This window comes from Mustela nigripes, chromosome 16 (assembly GCF_022355385.1).
Source record: "Mustela nigripes isolate SB6536 chromosome 16, MUSNIG.SB6536, whole genome shotgun sequence".
Lineage (NCBI taxonomy): Eukaryota > Metazoa > Chordata > Mammalia > Carnivora > Mustelidae > Mustela > Mustela nigripes.
Window position 1 is genome coordinate 13,923,160 of NC_081572.1, and position 19,133 is coordinate 13,942,292.

Genomic DNA, 19,133 nt, shown 5'->3' on the forward strand with positions numbered 1-19,133 from the left:
AAGTAGAGATTATTTTGTAAACACTTCTTTTTCTTTTCTAACATTTTATAGGAAATTTTATTCAGACAGTCATGATTCCTTGGAAAGTAGAGAAGTCATTCAGCCTGCTTGGAATTTCCAGAGTGTGTAGGAAAGAAATCTTTGCCACATTCGATCATAGATGCTCTGTGTCTCAGACTCCAAAGCAGACATTTGGTTCCCATATTTGCAAGTCTCTTTGCCAATAAGTTGTCAAATTTTTTTGGTGGCTTTATTTAGGATTAAGTTTTGTGAGGGAGGATTGGGAAGAACCCCTCCCATGTGTTTAGAATCTTTACCCTGTATAATACCATATTTCATAATAGCTTTAAATTACTGAGTAAAGAAAATTCAAAAATATATAAATGAGTAAAAATTATACAATTTTTAGTAAAGAACTCTAAGCCAATCAAATTTTATATGTAAAATATTTGAAATTATAAATTGAGAAGTTTCATTAGATTTTAAAATTCAAGTTCTACCATCCAGCAAAAACTAGCTATATGTGTTAATTTAATATGATATTACTTAATTTTCAGGGGTTTGATTAAAAGAATTAATGAGCTCATGATGCATTTTAAAATCATACTTAATTCATTTCACTTGAAATTTTCTTTTTAAATTTCTAGAGAAAACCAGAATTAAAGTTTGTAAAAGAACATCTTATAAACCTTTCTGTCATTAGAAAATTTTTTGGTGTCTGTGTTTATATGGGAAAGGAGTTAAATAGGATAATTTGGGACATAGTTAAGAAAGTTTTAAGCGGTCTCCAATTTATGCACCCTGTGCCCTCCACACTACTGCATGTCCCAGCAGCAGAGACCCCTGGCCTCTCTCCATGCTGCCACCACACAATACATTCGCAGGCTTTCGCTGAACTACCTATTTCATCCCTGTCACTAATAACCTAGTAGCCGATGTATACTCTTTTTTTATCCTCCCCCCCCCCCTTTATTTATTTGACAGAGAGAGAGAGAGAGAGAGAAAACAAGCACAGGCAGGGGGAATGACAGGTAGTGGGCTTCCTGCTGAGCAAGTAGCCTACTGTGGGGCTGGATTCCAGGACCCTGGGATCATGACCTGAGGCAAAGGCAACCGCTTAACTGACTGTGCTACCCAGGCAACTCTCTCTTTTACTCTTCTTAAAGGTTGGTTTGAGGTAGGATCTATTCTAGGAGGGCTGCAGAGTGGCAAATAGGATCAGATAGGCAAGTGACAAGGAAAAAAGGGAGGAGAGTGAGGAATTGCCTACGCTTACAGTTGCTTCTGCACTCTCCGAGACATCTGCCCTGGTTTTAAAGATAAAATCTGGGGCACCTGGGTGGCTCAGTGGGTTAAGCCTCTGCCTTCGGCTCAGGTCATGATCCCAGGGGCCTGGGATCGAGTCCCGCATAGGGCTCTCTGCTCAGCAGGGAGCCTGCTTCTCCTCATCTCTCTCTCTGTCTGTCTCTCTGCCTATTTGTGATCTCTCTCTCTGTGAAATAAATGAATAAAATCTTTAAAAAAAAAAATAAATAAAGATAAAATCTTCTGTTTTGTCTCCCAACCTTCCTTCCCAAGTTTGTTCTTTCTTCCAAAGTCCCAAGACACATCTTCTCTAGTAACTATCCAGTTAACCTTGTCTCAGTTTTCTGAGAAAATCTAGAGGAATCTTCCTTTAATTTTTGATAAACCTCGGAGAGCCAATTATTATCACTTATGATCTTCATCTGCCCTTAAGTTGTAGGTAGGAAAAGGAGTTCCTTCTTGAATTCTTTCTCTTTTTCATTGGTGTAGGTGTAAATGTTAATAAAAATTCTTAAAGGGGCGCCTGGGTGGCTCAGTGGGTTAAGCCCCTGCCTTCGGCTCAGGTCATGATCTCGGGGTCCTGGGATCGAGTCCCGCATTGGGCTCGAAGCAGGGAGCCTGCTTCCTCCTCTCTCTCTCTGTCTGCCTCTCTGCCTACTTGTGATCTCTCTGTCAAATAAATAAATAAAATATAAAAAAAAATTCTTAAAGAATTGTGAATTTGCTCCAGAGATAAGAAAATTAGGGGAAACTATGTGATTATATTTAAAACCAGAATGGAAGAAACACTTGATGGTTCTGGAAAGGGAAATAGGAAAGCCAATCCTGAGGCCTTCAGAAGACACGCAGCCAGGGGTGGGCCATCTCTCGGGTTCACAGTGGGAACAGCCTCTGCTGTGGTAGATTTACATCTTTGGTCTGTTTATAAGTTGAGGGTTGCCCACATTAATTCCAGAGAAAGAATTATGATACTTCCTAAATCTCTTAATGAAATTTGAGTGGGAGTGTCTATTATCAGAGTGCAATTATCATTGACACCAAAATGTAAAGTGTTTGTAACGAGGTTTAAATCATGTTGAATGAGAAGGGTAAATTTTAATATCAAGCTTGACTATATAGACTGATGAACTATGTATGTGTGTATATATTTAATTATAGAAAAAAAATACAAAGCCAGGTGCTGTAATTTGTGTAATTTGAGATAATACTATTTATCTTGGGTATCTACCCTTGCTAAAAAAAAGTTTTGCTAATTCGTTTTTTAGAATTGTTTGCAAGCTTATTGGCTTTAAAAAATAAGTTCCTTGGGTGCCTGAGTGGCTCAGTGGGTTAAGCCTCTGCCTTTGGCTCAAGTCATGATCTCAGGGTCTTGGGATCAAGTCCTGCATCGGGCTCTCTGCTCGGCAGGGAGCCTACTTCTCCCTCTCTCTGCCTGCCTCTCTGCCTACTTGTGATCTCTGTCTGTCAAATAAATAAAGTCTTAAAAAAAAAGTTCCTTCCCCTTCTCCCACAATTTTAGAAGGAAAAGTTTCTCAACATATAGGAACATGTAGAGAGTTTTATAGCGAATATCCACCATCTGGATTCTACCATTAAGTTCGTCACGTACCTGTTTATCCATTATCTGTTTTTTCAAGTAGGTTTTCTTTTTTAAAAAGATTTTATTTATTTATTTATTTATTTGAGAGAGAGAGAGATTGAGGGAGAGAGAGAGGGGGAGAGAGAGAAGCAGACTCCTTGGTGAGCAGAGAGCCCAACACAGGGCTGGATCCCAGCATTGTGAGATCATGACTTGAGCCTAAGGCAGACACTTAGCAGACTCAGCCACCCAGGTGCCCCAAGAATGTTTTCATTAGTATATTTTTTTCTTTTTTATGCAACATTTAAATAAAAGATTTGTGTATAAGCTATTGTGTTAAGGTGCTGTATGTAAGGGCCAAATTGAAGTCACTCGAAACCAAGATGGTTGGTGATTCCCCCCCCCCCCCATCAAAAATTAAAGCTTTAGGGGCATCTGAGTGGCTCAGTGGGTTAAAGCCTCTGCCTTCGCTTGGGTCATTATCTCAGGGTCCTGGGATTGAGCCCCGCGTCGTCGGGCTATCTGCTCAGCAGGGAGCCTGCTTCCCCTCCACCCCCTGCCTGCCTCTCTGCCTACTTGTGATCTCTGTCTGTCAAATAAAATCTTAAAAAAAAAAAAAATAAAGCTTTAGGAGCACTTGGATGGCTCACGTGGTTGAGTGTTAGACTCTTGATCTCAGATCTTGATCTCACGGTCATGAGTTCAAGTGCCGAGACTGGGCTTCGTGCTGGACATGGAGCCTACTTAAAAAACAACAGCAACAACTTTGATTTCTCTGGAAAGTAGCACACTTCTAAGTTGAAGATTTTGTTTCATTATTATTTGTAGTCCAAGTACATTTGTATAGTGAAAAAGTCTTGAGCTTTAGCTATTTTTATATGACTCAGAAGTGATGGGGATAATTGAGAAATTTTTAAAAATACAGAAAATAACTTAGCCACTTTATATTTACCACTAGAGGTCTCACTCACGTCAGAAAACTTGATAGCTTTTGACTACTTTATAGTAACTTGGCTCTCAAGTTAAATTTTTGTGGAGTAATATAACCAGGTAAGTTGAAATTTAGGTATTTTTGTTGTTGATGTTAGGGTGTAGAGCTTGTATTTTGTATTATTGAACAGAAGAGAAATGTAGGAGTCCAGGACTGAGAATTTTATACTTAAGGATTTGGAAGCCATATGTAGTGGTTTGTGTGGAAAAGTTTTCCTTAGTCTATAATTATATAACTGGTTAAACATCTAAAAGGAAAGCTCGAAATGTGGTTTTTGTTTTGTTTTTGCTTACAAACATACATTTATATGTTTTTTGAGATAGTAGAATCAAAACAAGATAGAATGGATTCCTTCAGGAGAAAATACTTAATGTTATCGAGGGCAGAGGGAAAAGTACTTTTCCATTAAACACAGTTAAAAATGATTAGGTATTATTAAAATACTATAAGTATGTCTTGTACATGATTTAAAAAAAATAAAAAGGGGTGCCTGGGTGGCTCCGTTGTTAAGCATCTGCCTTCAGCTGAGGTCATGATCCCAGGTTCCTGGGATTGAGCTCACACTGGGCTCCCTGCTTAGTAGGGAGTCTTCTTCTTCCTCTGCCAGCTGCTTCCCCTGCTTGTGCTCTATCTCTGTGTCAAATAAATAAATAAGTAAATCTTAAAAAAATATATATAGTTAAATACATCAATACCCTAACTTCCCAAGTATCTTCTTAAATACTTGACACTCATAAATTTTGTTCTTCTCTTATTTGAAGTTTACAGATCACAGAATCATAAGAATTGGGGAACTGACAACACAGTTTCTGGCTGGCCTTGAGTCTTGGCACATTGGTATCTTGACTTAAAAATAAAAAGATGTCAGAATGTAGATATCAAGGTGTACAAGTTCTTTAGTTATCAAGACTTATCAACATTTTTGTTCTAGTATTTTCAGCTGTCCATAGGAAATCTTTGCTATCCTTAAATATGTTTAATGCCTAAATTGTCATTAAAAAAAAATATTTTATTTATTTATTTTGACAGAGAGAGATCACAAGTAGGCAGAGTGGCAGGCAGAGAGAGGGAGGGAAGCAGGCTCCCCGCTGAGCAGAGTCCGATGCTGGGCTTGATTCCAGGACCCTGAGATCATGACCTGAGCCAAAGGCAGAGGCTAACCCACTGAGCCACCCAAGTGCCCCCTAAATTGTCATTTTTGTCTCTAACATTTTATTTATAAATAGTTCTACCTTCTGGGGTGCCTGGGTGGCTCAGTGGGTTAAGCCTCTGCCTTCAGCTCAGGTCATGATCTCAGGGTCCTGGAATCAAGCCCAGCATCAGGCTCTCTGCTGAGCAGGGAGTTTGCTTCCGCCTCTCTCTGCCTGCCTCTCTGCCCCTGCTTGTGATCTATGTCTGTCAAATAGATAAATAAAATCTTAAAAAAAAAAAAAAAGTTTTACCTTCTCATTTTTCTTTCCCCCAAAAGACCACTCTTCTCATTGTTACTTAGGGCTGAAAACCGTAGTGTCATTTTTTACTTTAGTTTCTTATATACTCATTAGATCTTTCAGAGTAGCTGATTTCACTGTCACTTTCCTTTTCATGTGACTTCACTAATGCAGAGTTCACTTACCTTACTGTTCTTTTATCCTACTCTGTGGAACTTCCAACAGCTTCATAGATGTTCTCTGTACCAGTCTTTCCTTCTCCCAGTCTACCTGAATACCACTAGTGAAAAAACAGGACCATGTATTTACAGCCATGCTTAAGAACCTGGCTCCCTGTTACCTGTTTCAGTCATCTTCTGACTTTCAAGCCTCTCTTACCAGCAGTATTTACTTTTACACATTAGCATAGATGATTTGGTTAGACTCCTCAGAGCCCTTCAGATATTGTCAGTATTGTCATACCTTTCTTGGCAATCTTCCTGTTTGTCCTTTAAAGCCCTAGTGAGTCCCATATCTGTATACTCCCCGCTCCCATGCTTTGATTAACTGTTCAAACTCCAGCTGTTCTCTTGTTTTTCGGAGCTCTTACTTGTACTCACTGTTGAACTACATAATAAACGAGAGTATAACATAGCATAGTGGTTAAGAGCATGAAATCAAGAATTAGATTATATGTGCTGCATGACTTTAAAAATCTAATCTTTAGACCCTGGCTCTGTCATGTGCTATTTGTCCTTGGACTAGTTAATTAATCCTCTTGTGCCTCAGTTTCCTTATCAGAAGAGATTATAGTGGTATTTACCCCATTGGATTATTGTGAAGAATAAGAGATTGAGTGTAAGTAAAGCATTTAGAATAGTGCCTGACATAGTGTTTAAAGTGTTTTCTTTATAGTCAGTACAAACACTGTTTATTCTCAGGTTCACCTCTCCCCCACAACAATTTTTTTTTTTTTTTAAGATTTTATTTGTGACAGAGAGAGTGAGTGAGAGAGGGAACACAAGCACGGTGGGGGGGGCTGGAGAGGGAGAAGCAGGCTCCCCGCTGAGTATTGAGCCTGATGTGGGGCTCTATTTGGGACCCTGGGATCCTGACCTGATCTGAAGGCAGATGCGTAATGACTGAGCCACCCAGGTGCTCTACCCCACAGCGTTTTTTAAAAAAAGATATATTTTTGGGGCGCCTGGGTGGCTCAGTGGGTTAATGCCTCTGCCTTCAGCTCAGGTCATGATCCCAGGGTCCTGGGATCGAGCCCCACATCGGGCTCTCTGCTCTGTAGGGAGCCTGCTTCCCTTCCTCTCTCTCTGCCTGCCTCTCTGCCTACTTGTGATCTCTGTCTGTCAAATAAATTAAAAAATCTTAAAAAAAATTAAAAAAATAAAAAAAATAAAAAAAGATAAATTTTTTTCATGTGAGAGGGAGAGAGCCAGAGTGAACATGAGCTGGGGGAAGGGCAGAAGGTGAGAGAGAGCCTCAGGCGGACTTCTGCTGAGTGCAGAGCCCCGATGCAGGGCTCAGTCTCACAACCCATGAGATCATGACCTGAGCTGAAACCAAGAGTTGGAGGCCTGACCCACTGAGCCACCCAGGTTCGCCAACCCGTACACTAACACCACCCCCCCCCCATCCTCCCTGTAACCTTGGCATATTCTTATCTCCCCAGTTATCAGATAGTAAGATCTTTTAAGGTGGAGTATCAGATTTTTTAACTCAGTTTCTCATCACTCATGGTAGCTATCAAAACTTTCTGGCTAATTTGATTTCTCTGTAGCCCATGTTCTTATGTAAAGATCTTTAGTAAGCTCTTTCTTTAAATGCTGCTAAGAGGGGCCTCTGGGTGGCTCAGTGGGTTGAAGCCTCTGCCTTTGGCTCAGGTCATGATCCCAGGATCCTGGATTGAGCCCCACATCTGGCGCTATGCTTAGCAGGGAGCCTGCTTCCTCCTCTCTCAATCTCTGCCTGCCTCTCTGCCTACTTGTGATCTCTGTCTATAAATAAATAAATAAAATCTTTAAAAAAAAAATAAAATAAATGTACTAAGAGAGACCTTGGGAAGGCTCTCAGAGAGCCAGGAATGTTTTAAGCTTCCTGGGGTCAAGGGGCTGGTAAAATTCTATAAAAAGTCCACATTTTGAGGTAACCTGTAGGCTTTGGTAGTTTAAGCTGAGAATGTTTTGAGATAGGAGCAAGAAAAAAAAATGTAGCTTTTGGTATTTAATATAGAATTAACTTTAATCTTAATTTTAATATAGAATTAACTTTCATCTTCATTTTAAAATGGACCACTTTCATTTATAACTAAATGTTCAACTTTTTACAAAGAATGGAATAATCTTTTGTAGTAAGTAGTGAGCTTTATACAATTAATCTTCTATTTTCCATGCCAGAATATTCTTTAATTAAAAAAAAAATTTTCCCCTTTTTTCACAGGACTTCCTGATCCATTTGCTAAGGTGGTGGTTGATGGATCTGGGCAATGCCATTCTACAGATACTGTGAAGAATACCCTTGATCCAAAGTGGAATCAGCATTATGACCTGTAGGTTTAAATGATTCATTTGCAACGAAACTTAGAATCAATAGTATTTGATATAGTCTTTGAAAAGAATCTCTGAAAATGATCAGAGTTTGATCTGTGGTATAATTTGGTCTTCACAGAGAGACACAAAACCTAATGGAAAGGTTCTTTGTCTTATTGATAGCTGGTTGGTTTTGAAAGACTAAGTGCCGCTAATGAGCCTATAGAGAACAAAATGCATGTGCGACTTAGAGCCCCACCCCATCTTTTTTCAGTTAAGTAAAGGTATTAATTTACTTTTGGCCAATTATGAGTAATAAACAAGAAGTTATAATTGGGATGCACTCGTAGGCATTCTTTTTGCTTTCGTAGGCTGCTTTTATTTATATTTATGTAACTTCCTAAAAAGGCACATAATACTGTAAGGCTTTTAATGGGAAGATGCAGTCTGCTGTCCCATTCTTATCCCCAATTCCCATTCTCAAGGTAACTACTTTGAGTAACTTTGACTGGTTATTCTGGTATTTTCTTCTGTTCATGCTTATTTTATACATCTTTATGTGGGGTGGGTGTGGGAGGAGAGATGCCAAGAGAGATTTAGTATATATATACTTTTAATTTTAGGTATTATTTTTACATTTACATTTCCTACCATATAAAAAAATTAAGCTTTTACAACTGATCTCTCTCATCCCTATTCCCACAATACTCAAAACGCCCAAGTAGCACTTCTTTCTCCCAGTCCCCAGTATAGTTACGTGAACCTTTTTGGTTAAATCATTGTTCTGTATTTACATTACTATGATCATGTAAATATTCATAATTGAGTCTTGTGGTGTGCAATGGTTACATTTCCTTTCTTGATAACTTTTGTTTTTCTGGAGTTAGAACTGTCTTACTTTGCCATTTGTTGTGTTCTCTCTGTCTTGTTGGTTAATTTCCAGTCTCCCACAGGACTAAACATTTCTCCATATATTCAGCCACACAAGCAATTCCACTGGCTTTGTTCTCTTCTTGGAGATATCCCTCCTGTAACCTCTGTCCTCTTCCTCCAGTCTGGTCTGGTAGTCTAAACTGGTCTGAGATCTGCTGCGCAGTTGTCTGGGAACTTGCCTTTATCATTACATTGGGGATTTCCTTTGTCTCCTCTAGGTTCAGTGACTTCCCATTTTTTTGTTTATTCCCTGTTTTGATGTAGTCTGTCTTTCATTGAGAAAGAGTACAAAGATAGGGAAAATTTCTTTGATATTTTATCTGAAAATATACTTTGTCTTCTCACTTGATTGTTTGTCTACGTATAAACTTCTAGGTAAGACATCACTTTCTTTCCAAATTGTGAATACAGTGCTCCATTGTCTTGCAGGTCTAGATCAGCACTGCTGAATAGAAATACAATGGGAGCCACAAATGGGAGCTCAGCTGCAATTTTAAATTTGCTAGAAGCCACATTTTAAAAATTCAGTAAAAAGAATGTTTTAATAAATATATTTTATTTTGTTCAGTATATTTAAAATATTCTCATTTCAACATATAATCAATATAAATTTTTTTATAAATAGAATTTTTTAAAAAAGCATTTTAAAATTAAGTCTTTGAGATCTTACAGGAATCTGTTTTGCACTTACAGAGTGCCTCAGCTTGGATGAGCCTCTAGTACTTAGTACCTTCATGTGGCTGGTGGCTGACCTTTTGCACAGTGCAGTTTTAGAGCCATTACTAATGGCATCCTGATTTTGGTCTTTTTTGATTATTGTTTTCCACTGGAAGATTCCAGGGTATTCTCCTTATGCCTGATACTACATTTTTTGGTGATGGTCTTAGTATATATTATTGTTACATAGTGCTAGATACTTATTAGAAACTTTTAATCTGGATAATGAAATTCTTTTTAAAAATTTTAATTTCAGGGGCACCTGGGTGGCTCAGTGGGTTAAAACCTCTGCCTTCGGCTCCAGTCATGACCCCAGGGTCCTGGGATGGAGCCCCACATCGGGCTCTCTGCTCAGCAGGGAGCCTGCTTCCCTTCTCTCTCTCTCTGCCTACTTGTGATCTCTGTCAAATAAATAAGTAAAATCTTATATTTCAGTATAGTTAACATACGGTGTTATATTAGTTCAGGTGTTCAATATAGTGATTCAGCAGTTCCATATATTAGTCAGTGTTCATCAAGATAAGTGAACTCTTGGAGCACTTGGGTGGCTCAGTGAGTCAAGCATCTGACTCTTGGTTTCAGCTCAGGTTATGATCTTAGTGTTGTGAGATTGAGCATTGGGCTCTGTGCTGGGCATGGAGTCTGCTTAAGATTCTTTCTCCCTCTCACTCTGCTCCCCCTACATCCCACTCCCTCACTGAGTACCCTCCACCCCCAAAAAAGCTAAGTGTACTCTTAATCTCCTTTAACTTTTGACCTGTCTCCCTCCCGTAGCCATCTATGTTCTCTATAGTTAAGAGTCTGTTTTTTTGGTTAATTTTTTCCCCTTTGCTCATTTGTTTTATTTCTTAAATTCCACATATGAATGAAATCATGTGGTATTTGTCTGTCTCTGGCTGGCTTATTTTGTAGCACTATGCTCTCTAGATCCATCCATGTTGTTTCAGATGGCAAGATTTCATTCTTTATTATAATTGAATAATATTCCATCCTTTATCCATTCTTGTCTGAATAGACATGAGGGCTTTTTCCATAATTTGGCTATTGTAAATAATGCTGCAGTAAACATAGGGCTACATATCCTTTCGAATTAGTATTTTCGTATTCTTTGGGTAAATATCTAGTAGTGTGATTACTAGATCGTAGGGTAGTTCTAGTTTTGTTTTATTTTATTTTTTTTGAGAGAGAGCAAGTGAACTGGGGATGGGGCAGAGGGAGAAAATCTCAAGCAGACTCCACACTGAGGGTAGAGCTGAACTTGGGGCTCATTGGTTTATGATGACTCCAACCAAGGTCAAAATCCAAACAGAAATCAGGAGTCAGACACTTAACTGACTGAGCCATCCAGGTGCCCTTCTGTTTTTAAATTTTTTTTTAATATTTTATTTATTTTGGGGCGACTGGGTGGCTCAGTGGGTTAAGCCTCTGCCTTCGGCTCAGGTCATACTCTCAAGGTCCTGAGATCAAGCCCCGCATGGGGCTCTCTGCTTGGCAGGGAGCCTGCTTCCCCCCCTTCTCTGCCTGCCTCTCTGACTACTTGTGATCTCTCTGTCTCTCTGTCATATAAATAAATCTTAAAAAATATATATATTTTATTTATTTTTAGAGAGTAGAGCAAGTATGTGAGAGCTAGCAGGGGGGCTGGAGAAAGACAAACAGACTCTGCACTGAGCTTAGAGCCCAACATGGGGCTCGATCTCAGGACCCTGAGATCATGACCTGAGCTGAAATCAAGAGTCATATGCTTAACTAACTGAGCCAACCAGGCACCCCACTATTTTTAATTTTTTTTTGAGGAACTTCCATATGTCTTCCATAGTGGCTATACCAGTTTACATCCCCCGCAACGGTGCATGAGGGTTCCTTTTTCTCCACATCCTCAACAACACTTGTTTTTCGAGTTTATGATTTTAGCCTTTCTGACAGGTGTGTGAGGTGATGTCTTATGGTTTTGATTTGTATTTTCCTGATGATGAATGTGAGCATCTTTTCATGTGTCTCTTGGCCATCTGTATGTCTTCTTTGGAGAGATGTCTTTTCATATCTTATATGTGTTTTTTATTTTATTTTATTTTTTTATTATATGTGTTTTTTAATTGGATTGTTTGCTGTTTTTTTGGTGTTGAGTTGTTTAAGTTATTTATGTATATTGGATACTAACCCTTTACTGGATATGTCACTTGCAAATATTTTCTCCCATTCAGTAGATTGTCCATTAGTTCTTTTTGTCCTTTTCTGTGCAGAAGCTTTTTATTTTGATGTACTCCCAGTAGTTTGTTTTTGCTTTTGTTTCCCTAGCCTCTTGTGACATATCTAGGAAGATGTTATTATGGCTGATGTCAGAGAAATTACTGCCTGTGGTCTCTTCTGAATACTTAACTCTTTAGTTAATAGAAAATTATTTATTTATTTAGTAAGAGTGATTAAAAGATCTTATTTTTTATTTATAAAAAATTAAAATTTTTATGTTTTTAAGATCTTATTTATTTACTTGACAGAAAGGGAGAGCACAAGCAGGGGGAGCAACAGGTAGAGGCAGAGGAAGAGGGTGTTTTTTGGCTCTGTAATGAGCAGAGAGCCTGATGTGGGTCTCTCTGATCCCAGGACTCTGGGATCACAACCTGAGCAGAAGGCAGACCCTTAACTGACTAAGCAGACCCTTAACTGACTAAGCCATCTGGGCGTGGCGCCCTCCCCCCCCCACAACAAGATGCTACACTCAACATGGGGCTTGAACTTACAACCCTGAGATCAAGAATTGCACGTTCCACTAACTAAGTCAGCCAGGCGCCCCTGTCTTTATTTATTTATGGATAATTTCCTCTCCATTTTCTCTTTCTCTCTTTTTCCTTTTCTGGAACTCCTGTTATTTTGGATGTTATCCCTTCTGAACTGATCATCATTTAGTTGTCCTTTTTTCCTCTCATATTTTCTTTTTTTAAATATTTTATTTATTTGAGAGAGAAAGGAGTTTACAAGTGGGGGAGGGGCTGAGAGAGAAAGTGAGAGAGTGTGTAATAGGCAGACTCCCTGCTGAGCAGGGAGCCTGACACCCTCTTATCCCAGGACTCTAAGCTCATCACCTGAGCCAGTCAGATGCTTAACCAACTGAGCACCTTCTCTGTTTTAATAAACTATTTTTGTTTTAGTAAAAAAATTAAAAACTCTGAAGAACTGTCTGGACTGTTTCCCCAATTTAATTTTCAAACATTCCTTTTATTGTCATTTCTGCTTTCACATTTTTAGCTTCCAAGATCACTTTGGTTTTTGACTTTTTTTTTTTTTCATAATTTCCTCTTATTTCTTGGATGCAGTATCTTCTCTATTAAGAGAAGTTAGTTTCCTTCTGTTGCTTGTATTGCCTCTCTTTTGTCAGAGTTCCTTATTTTCTGTTAGTTTGACTTGGGTTTCTTCGGTTTTATATTTAAGGGGAGGCATTTAAATGTTGATTGGAAAATCTGTGCCCATGGGTAGAGCTGGTCCACTCATTAGGGTAATCAGGTATGACTGTGACAGTTCTCCCATTTCCTGCTTGGAGGCCATATATTCTTGGATGCTAGTGTTTCTGGAGCTGAAGACTGTAAGGATGCTAGGGGGGTGTCTCTTTTGCCTGTATTAACCTCTTCTTAATATCCCTGCTTTTATTAAGGACTTTCATCTCCTTCGTCAGCTGTGCCTAGTGTCCTTAAACCTTACGTCTCCTGCCAGGGTTGAGGATGAACTGCAAAGGGGAGGGGATTCAGGAGGCCTTTCTGTACTTCACTAGTCCTCCTTTTTTAGCCCCACCATCACTGTCAGTGGATCCTGGGCTTAGAAGTTAGTGAATATTTTAGGGGTGGCTGGGTGGCTCAGTGGGTTGAGCCTCTGCCTTTGGCTCAGGTCATGATCTGGGGTCCTGGGATCGAGCCCCGCATCGGGCTCTCTGCTTGGCGGGGAGGATTTGATGGCAGTAGTAATCTTGTTTCTTATTTGTTCCTTCCTGAAACCAGATTTCGGTTGAGTTTTCTTTAGTTCCTTTCTTTTCTTTAGGTTGTTAATTCCATTATCACATGCTTTGTACACCACTATCATTTTGTCAGCATATATCATGTTATAAACATGTTAACTGCCTTGACATCCTGACTTTCAAGTGTTTGGTCTTTTAAGCTATTTAAGCTTTAGACTTCACCCTTATCAGTTTGAGATTCTTTTTCAAAGTGTTCCACTTGACTTACCTACAAAAATGAATTTTAGATCTCCTATCAAACCTGTATGCCTGACATCTCTGCTACTTACTTCTAGACAAATAGTTCTAGAACTACCCTAGACTACCCATCTCAGCCAGGACTCTGGTCAGTTACTTCAGTTTTATTTTCTAAACCACATGTGAACAAATGTCCTATCTCTACTACTAAAACACTGAGATAGGCTTTTGTGTATGCCCCTCAGTGCTATAGCTTTTGTGTAAGCCCCTCAGTGCTATAGCTCAGTAACTCCCAAGTTAGTATGCCGATAAGTAGGAACCAAAAAAGTAGGCTATAGAGAGAAGTGAGAGTACCTGCTCTGGCCTCCACCGCTTGCTTATGTGGTAATGTTTAACCTCTTGTGCGTTGGTTTCCATTGACAACAGCAACAATGCCTACTTTACAAGACTGATAGGAAAAGTGAGACAGATAATACCTGTAAAGTGCTTAGACTAGGACCTGACAGGTAATTCTCAAATGTTAGATGCTTTCAGTAAATGTATTGTATTATTGTATTAGGTCACACTTTTTTTTTTGATTTGGCCTACAGTGAATTTAAAATCACAGCTCCAATAAGCTACTATCTGTGTAACTGACTAAACTTTTGAGTTCTTAGATTGTTTAAGCCATGTCTTTAAGCTTCATATTTAAATTCAGCCAGAGACCCAAGTACAGTGTGAACAAGGCCTAGTCCTCCAAGTGTACAGCCAAGTGGTGTATCAACACAAGTAAATAGGAAATTATAAATAGTGTGGTAAGAAAATGCGAAAGTATAGGGTGCTCTGGAAATATGCAGAACTTCTTTATATGAATTTAAGAGTTAAGGACAGCTTACTAGAAAAAGTGACATTTAGGCTTAGACCCTAAGTGGGAGTTTACTTGAAAAAGGAAAAGTGGGCTGGCTCTAAGCAAAAGTGGTCTATGTGAAGACCAGAGGTGAAAAAGATCATGGCTTTGAAAGCAGTTTGGAGGGGCAGCATTAGCGAGTTCACGTAAGGGGAGTATGGTATAGGACAAGCAAAGAGAGGCAAGCAGGAGCCAGCTCATGAGAGTCCTTGAAAGCCTATTAGTAATTTGAATCCTCTCCTAAAATCAGTGGAGAGCAGTGAAAGGGTTTTAAGTGGGGGAGATGCTATCATCAGGTTTATATCCAGGAGTGAGCACTTGGACTGTAATGTGAAGAATGGTTTGGAGGGAGGCAATGATGTCCAGGAGACTAGTTCTAGCACTGGAGTGTGCAGGAGCCTGGTCGGCTGGAGGCCGGTGGAGCCAGTGGTGAGAGGATTTACCCAAGGCAGAACAAAAGAGATAGAAGTTTACTGACTACACTGCAAGGGAGCAGTGAGCAGGACAGCAAAGGAGAGACTGGCCACAAGGAGGCTGGGTGGGGGGTGGCTTTTGTTAAGTGGGGAGTGAGGAGGTATGGGAACATATGAAATTTTCCTTTTCTGGTACCTGTGCTGGTCGTAAGTAGCCCATTGGTCAGCTAAGGCCTATGGATATTTTGAGGTGGTGGGTCACTGTATGAGCTTGTTTGCATTCAGCCTGTGGTCACTGTGGCCCCTTTGACATTACTCAGGTTTCCATTGCTCTGTTGCCCAGAAGTAGCCTCTATATTGCCCCTGAGATTGACAATGACAAATCTTTGGTATTTGGTTGGAGGTCTTCTCTTTAGTAACTGTTTCATGCTGGACCTGGGGGAGAGAGTATACCTACCTAAATTTGTCTGTTTCAGGGGTTCTGTGCAAGTTACAGACCAGAGCTTGATATTATAATAATGTGCTAATAATAGGTAGTTTGAGTGAGATTCCCTGGTGGCCAGGTCCATGGAATTTATGGGGTGGGGGCTTTCCAGTGGTATGGGCTGGAATCCCTGTTGAGTCATCATTTGTATGTGGAGTTGTTGGATCCAGCACATAGAAATGAGGACTTTGTTAGAAAAGTAGTAATGTGAATGAAGAGATGTGTAGACTTTCTAAATATTTATAATATGGCCTTAAAACTTAAAAAAAAAAATGTCCTTGAAGAAAATGAAATCACACTATATTCTGTGCTTTGCTGGGTCTGTCTCAAAAGCTGGTTTGCTGAACTCTGCCTTAGACTCCTTGCTTTTCTAGCCTTGCTTCTACAGTCTTTCTCAATACAGCAGCTAGGATGATCTTGTTAAAACATATTTCAAATCTTGTTACTCCTCTGCTGCACATCTTCTGGTTTCCAGCCTTACTTGGAGTAAAGGCCAGAGTTCATACTCTGGCTGACAAGGCCCTTTATGATTTGCCTTCTGTATTGGTTAGAGCAGACTAACTGATATAATAGGCAACTCCAGATTTTCAGTGACTTCATGCAGTAGCAGTGTATTTTTTATAAAAGTTTCACTTAGCTGGGGATGGGGGGTAGTGATTCACTGTCTTAGGTTGTTCAAGGACACAAACTGACAGCATCTCCTCCTGTCTCTGGGTGTTAACAGCCAGTCTCCTGACAGGCTGTTTACGCCAGCGGTGGGTTAAGGCATGAGGGATTGATCAGTTTTATCATACTTGTACATCAAGCTTACCAGTTCGGAAAGTGATTTAATGTGATTTTTTTCTTTTAATGTTGGTTTGGGGTGGTTTAGCTGTTTAATAATTGATTCTGGTTCTAGAATTTTGACATCTCATGCAGCAGATACTTGCCAAGTTAGGTCTGTTAGGTATAGTTAAAAATTGGTGCATGCATCCTGGATAGTTTAGTCCAGAGTTTGTCATTTGAAGCAACAGAAATGAAACTCAAATTGGCTTAATTTTTAAAAAGGGAATGTATTGGTTTGTATAATTGAAAGTCCGGGGTGTGGGGGGGAAGTCATGCTTTAAGCACAGCTGGATCCAAGTGTGGCTTCCCTGTTTCTCATTTAAAAGTTTTAGTTCTCACTTAAGTGGTTTGGCTTTTTTATATAATAGGTGAATTTTTCTGATGTTACTGCTTTACTGAATTACACTTTAAGGTCAAGGTTGCTGGACCAAAAATTTGACCACGTAGAGGCAATGAAATAGGGGGGTTCTACTGATACACTTACGTTATTTGATTATATTTTTGCATGGGATGGCACCATGTGAACCAATTGGCTGTGGTAGAGCTTTTACATACTTGCAGGTATATGCACAGACAAGTGTAGTAACGCTTTTCCCTGCTCTGCTTGTCTGCAGGCAGTGAAGTGAAATCTGCAAGAGTCCTGCTCGCTCAAGGCCTGCATATAGGAAAGAAGCAGGGGAAAAGCGTTACAATCAGCTTTTGTTCTACAGCATTTAAAAACATAACAGGTATGTCAGATTTTTGGTCTGTCAGCCTTGACGATGCCCTTTGAAAACTAACTGAGTACTTACTCTGAGATGATAGGGCATGCCATTGCAGTGTTTTTAAAATGTGACTGATAAAAGTTCCTGTAACATTTTTGTTCTTGGAAAGAAATGTCAAAAACTCCTTTAGTGTTATTTGACACTAGCTACTAAAATAGTTTTTTACTAACAAAAATTATTACCCAGCCTGAGAGTGGTAGATATGATGAAGGAGATAATAACATTTCTATTTGGATTTTACTTTTACGATTTAAAAAAAAATTTAAATTCAATCCTGTGGGATCGATTGAACTCAAAACATAGTTTGCATTATATAGCCACACTCTGAAGCATTTGTAGCTTTAGACTATAAAAACAAAAGAAAAATTTCACACTAACTACTTGTAGTTGCCAAGTTACCCATTCAGTCATGTTGTGTTTTAGGTATATTGGAAAGTCTGATTCGGTTACGATCAGTGTGTGGAATCATAAGAAGATCCATAAAAAACAAGGTGCTGGATTTCTTGGTTGTGTTCGACTTCTTTCCAATGCCATCAACCGCCTCAAAGACACTGGTTGTGAGTAGATACTAGTGCTTTTTAAAATTTAAAAAAAAGTATATATATTTGTGTAACACACACACACACACACACTCATATCCCCACACATGGTTTTTGTGATCCAGAAACTTAACTTCCTATGTATGTTTGAAACATTGGTAGAAATTCTTGGTTAAATTTATTTTATGGACTTTATAAAAAGAATGAAACATTTAAAATATGTGAAACTTGAACTGCATCAGAGCTGCTGTTTAGTATCTAGTGAATTTATTAGTGTTAGGAAAGGTTTGATATCCAAGAGTGAAAAGAAAGGTGTCAAAAGTATATATGCCTTTTTTTCTTAGTACTATTCTCTGGTTTGGGTGGATTTATGAGATAAAGTGAGTTTTATTTAGGTGATTGGAATGTTTAAGGGGAAATATTATTGAATAAGAGTGATATATGATGATAAAAAAATTTAAAGTTCTGGAAAGGTGAAACATTGAGTGTAAGACAGCTGTATTAACTACTTAATTATAGCTTAGTTTTTCACTAACCTGGGTGTTTAGAAGATCAGGCCAAGATCAAGACATTAGAAATGATTTCCATATTGGATTGACAGGTTTAATTAGCATGTGCGTAATTCATGTCACCAGGCGACAAGCATCTTTTGGGGGATTATTTCCATTGGGACATAGATGAAAATGTCTTTTTCAACAAAAATTTTTATTGTTTCTATGGGATTCTTTTTTATATAATATAAAAAATATTGCTAGTTATTATCATGGGATTTTAGCCCAGATGTCTCTGCCAAACAAAAATTCACCTAGAATGTAGCTGAAGAAATTAATAAAAGATAGAGCAAATTTAGCTTTGAATATTAGATATATTGAGATGACCCCTTTTAATGTATATGATATCATAGTCCAGATACATAAATATTGATCTGTTAAAAAGGGAGAAAATTGTGCCAGAAGTCCTGAGTTGGGGGAACTTAAAGGCACCTGAGAATTTCTCTTTTCTCTGAGTTGACAGGGTGACCCACCAGGAAGTAGAGGACTTTGGGATTGGTAAAGGTCTAGCACATAAAAACGAACTGTTTTATGACTCAACCCAGCAGGCAAACTGAAGACTTACAGGTCATATGTATGGCTTTATCTCTGCTTCCATTTAGCCAACATTTATTGAACCTTTAATGTGCCAAGTACTAGACAAAACCCTGGTGATAAAAGGTGAGAAAGGCATGGATCCTGTCCCCGAAGAAGCAAGGGCGAGGGCCTGCTGGCAAAGGGAGAAGGACTCACTGGAGAGACTGAACAAGAGCAGAGAAATTGCTTTGCAGAAGTCCACTATGTAGTGAATTTATCAGTGTCCATTTATTTCGCAAAGGGAAAAATGTCTGTTTTTGGCTGGATAGCCAGGCGCTGTAGTTTTGGGACACAGATTTTTCTTTCTGCTGCCTGTGTTTCATTGCATTAATTTACTTGACCCCTTTGATGTGCCATAATATTTCATTTATCACACATTTATTGAGCACCCTGATACAGTGTTCTACCAGTTTGGAGTGGAAAATACAAAGACTCATG

At 39.0% G+C, this 19,133-nt stretch overlaps 1 protein-coding gene across 1 annotated transcript in view; it reads left to right on the forward strand.

Moving 5' to 3' along the window:
• Positions 1–19,133, forward strand: part of SMURF2 (SMAD specific E3 ubiquitin protein ligase 2) — a 122,703-nt gene that overhangs the window by 64,690 nt on the left and 38,880 nt on the right. The window contains exons 3-4 of the mRNA XM_059380793.1: positions 7,736–7,844; positions 17,453–17,586. Of these exons, the coding sequence (XP_059236776.1) occupies positions 7,736–7,844; positions 17,453–17,586 (243 nt within the window). The remainder of the gene's footprint in view (positions 1–7,735; positions 7,845–17,452; positions 17,587–19,133) is intronic.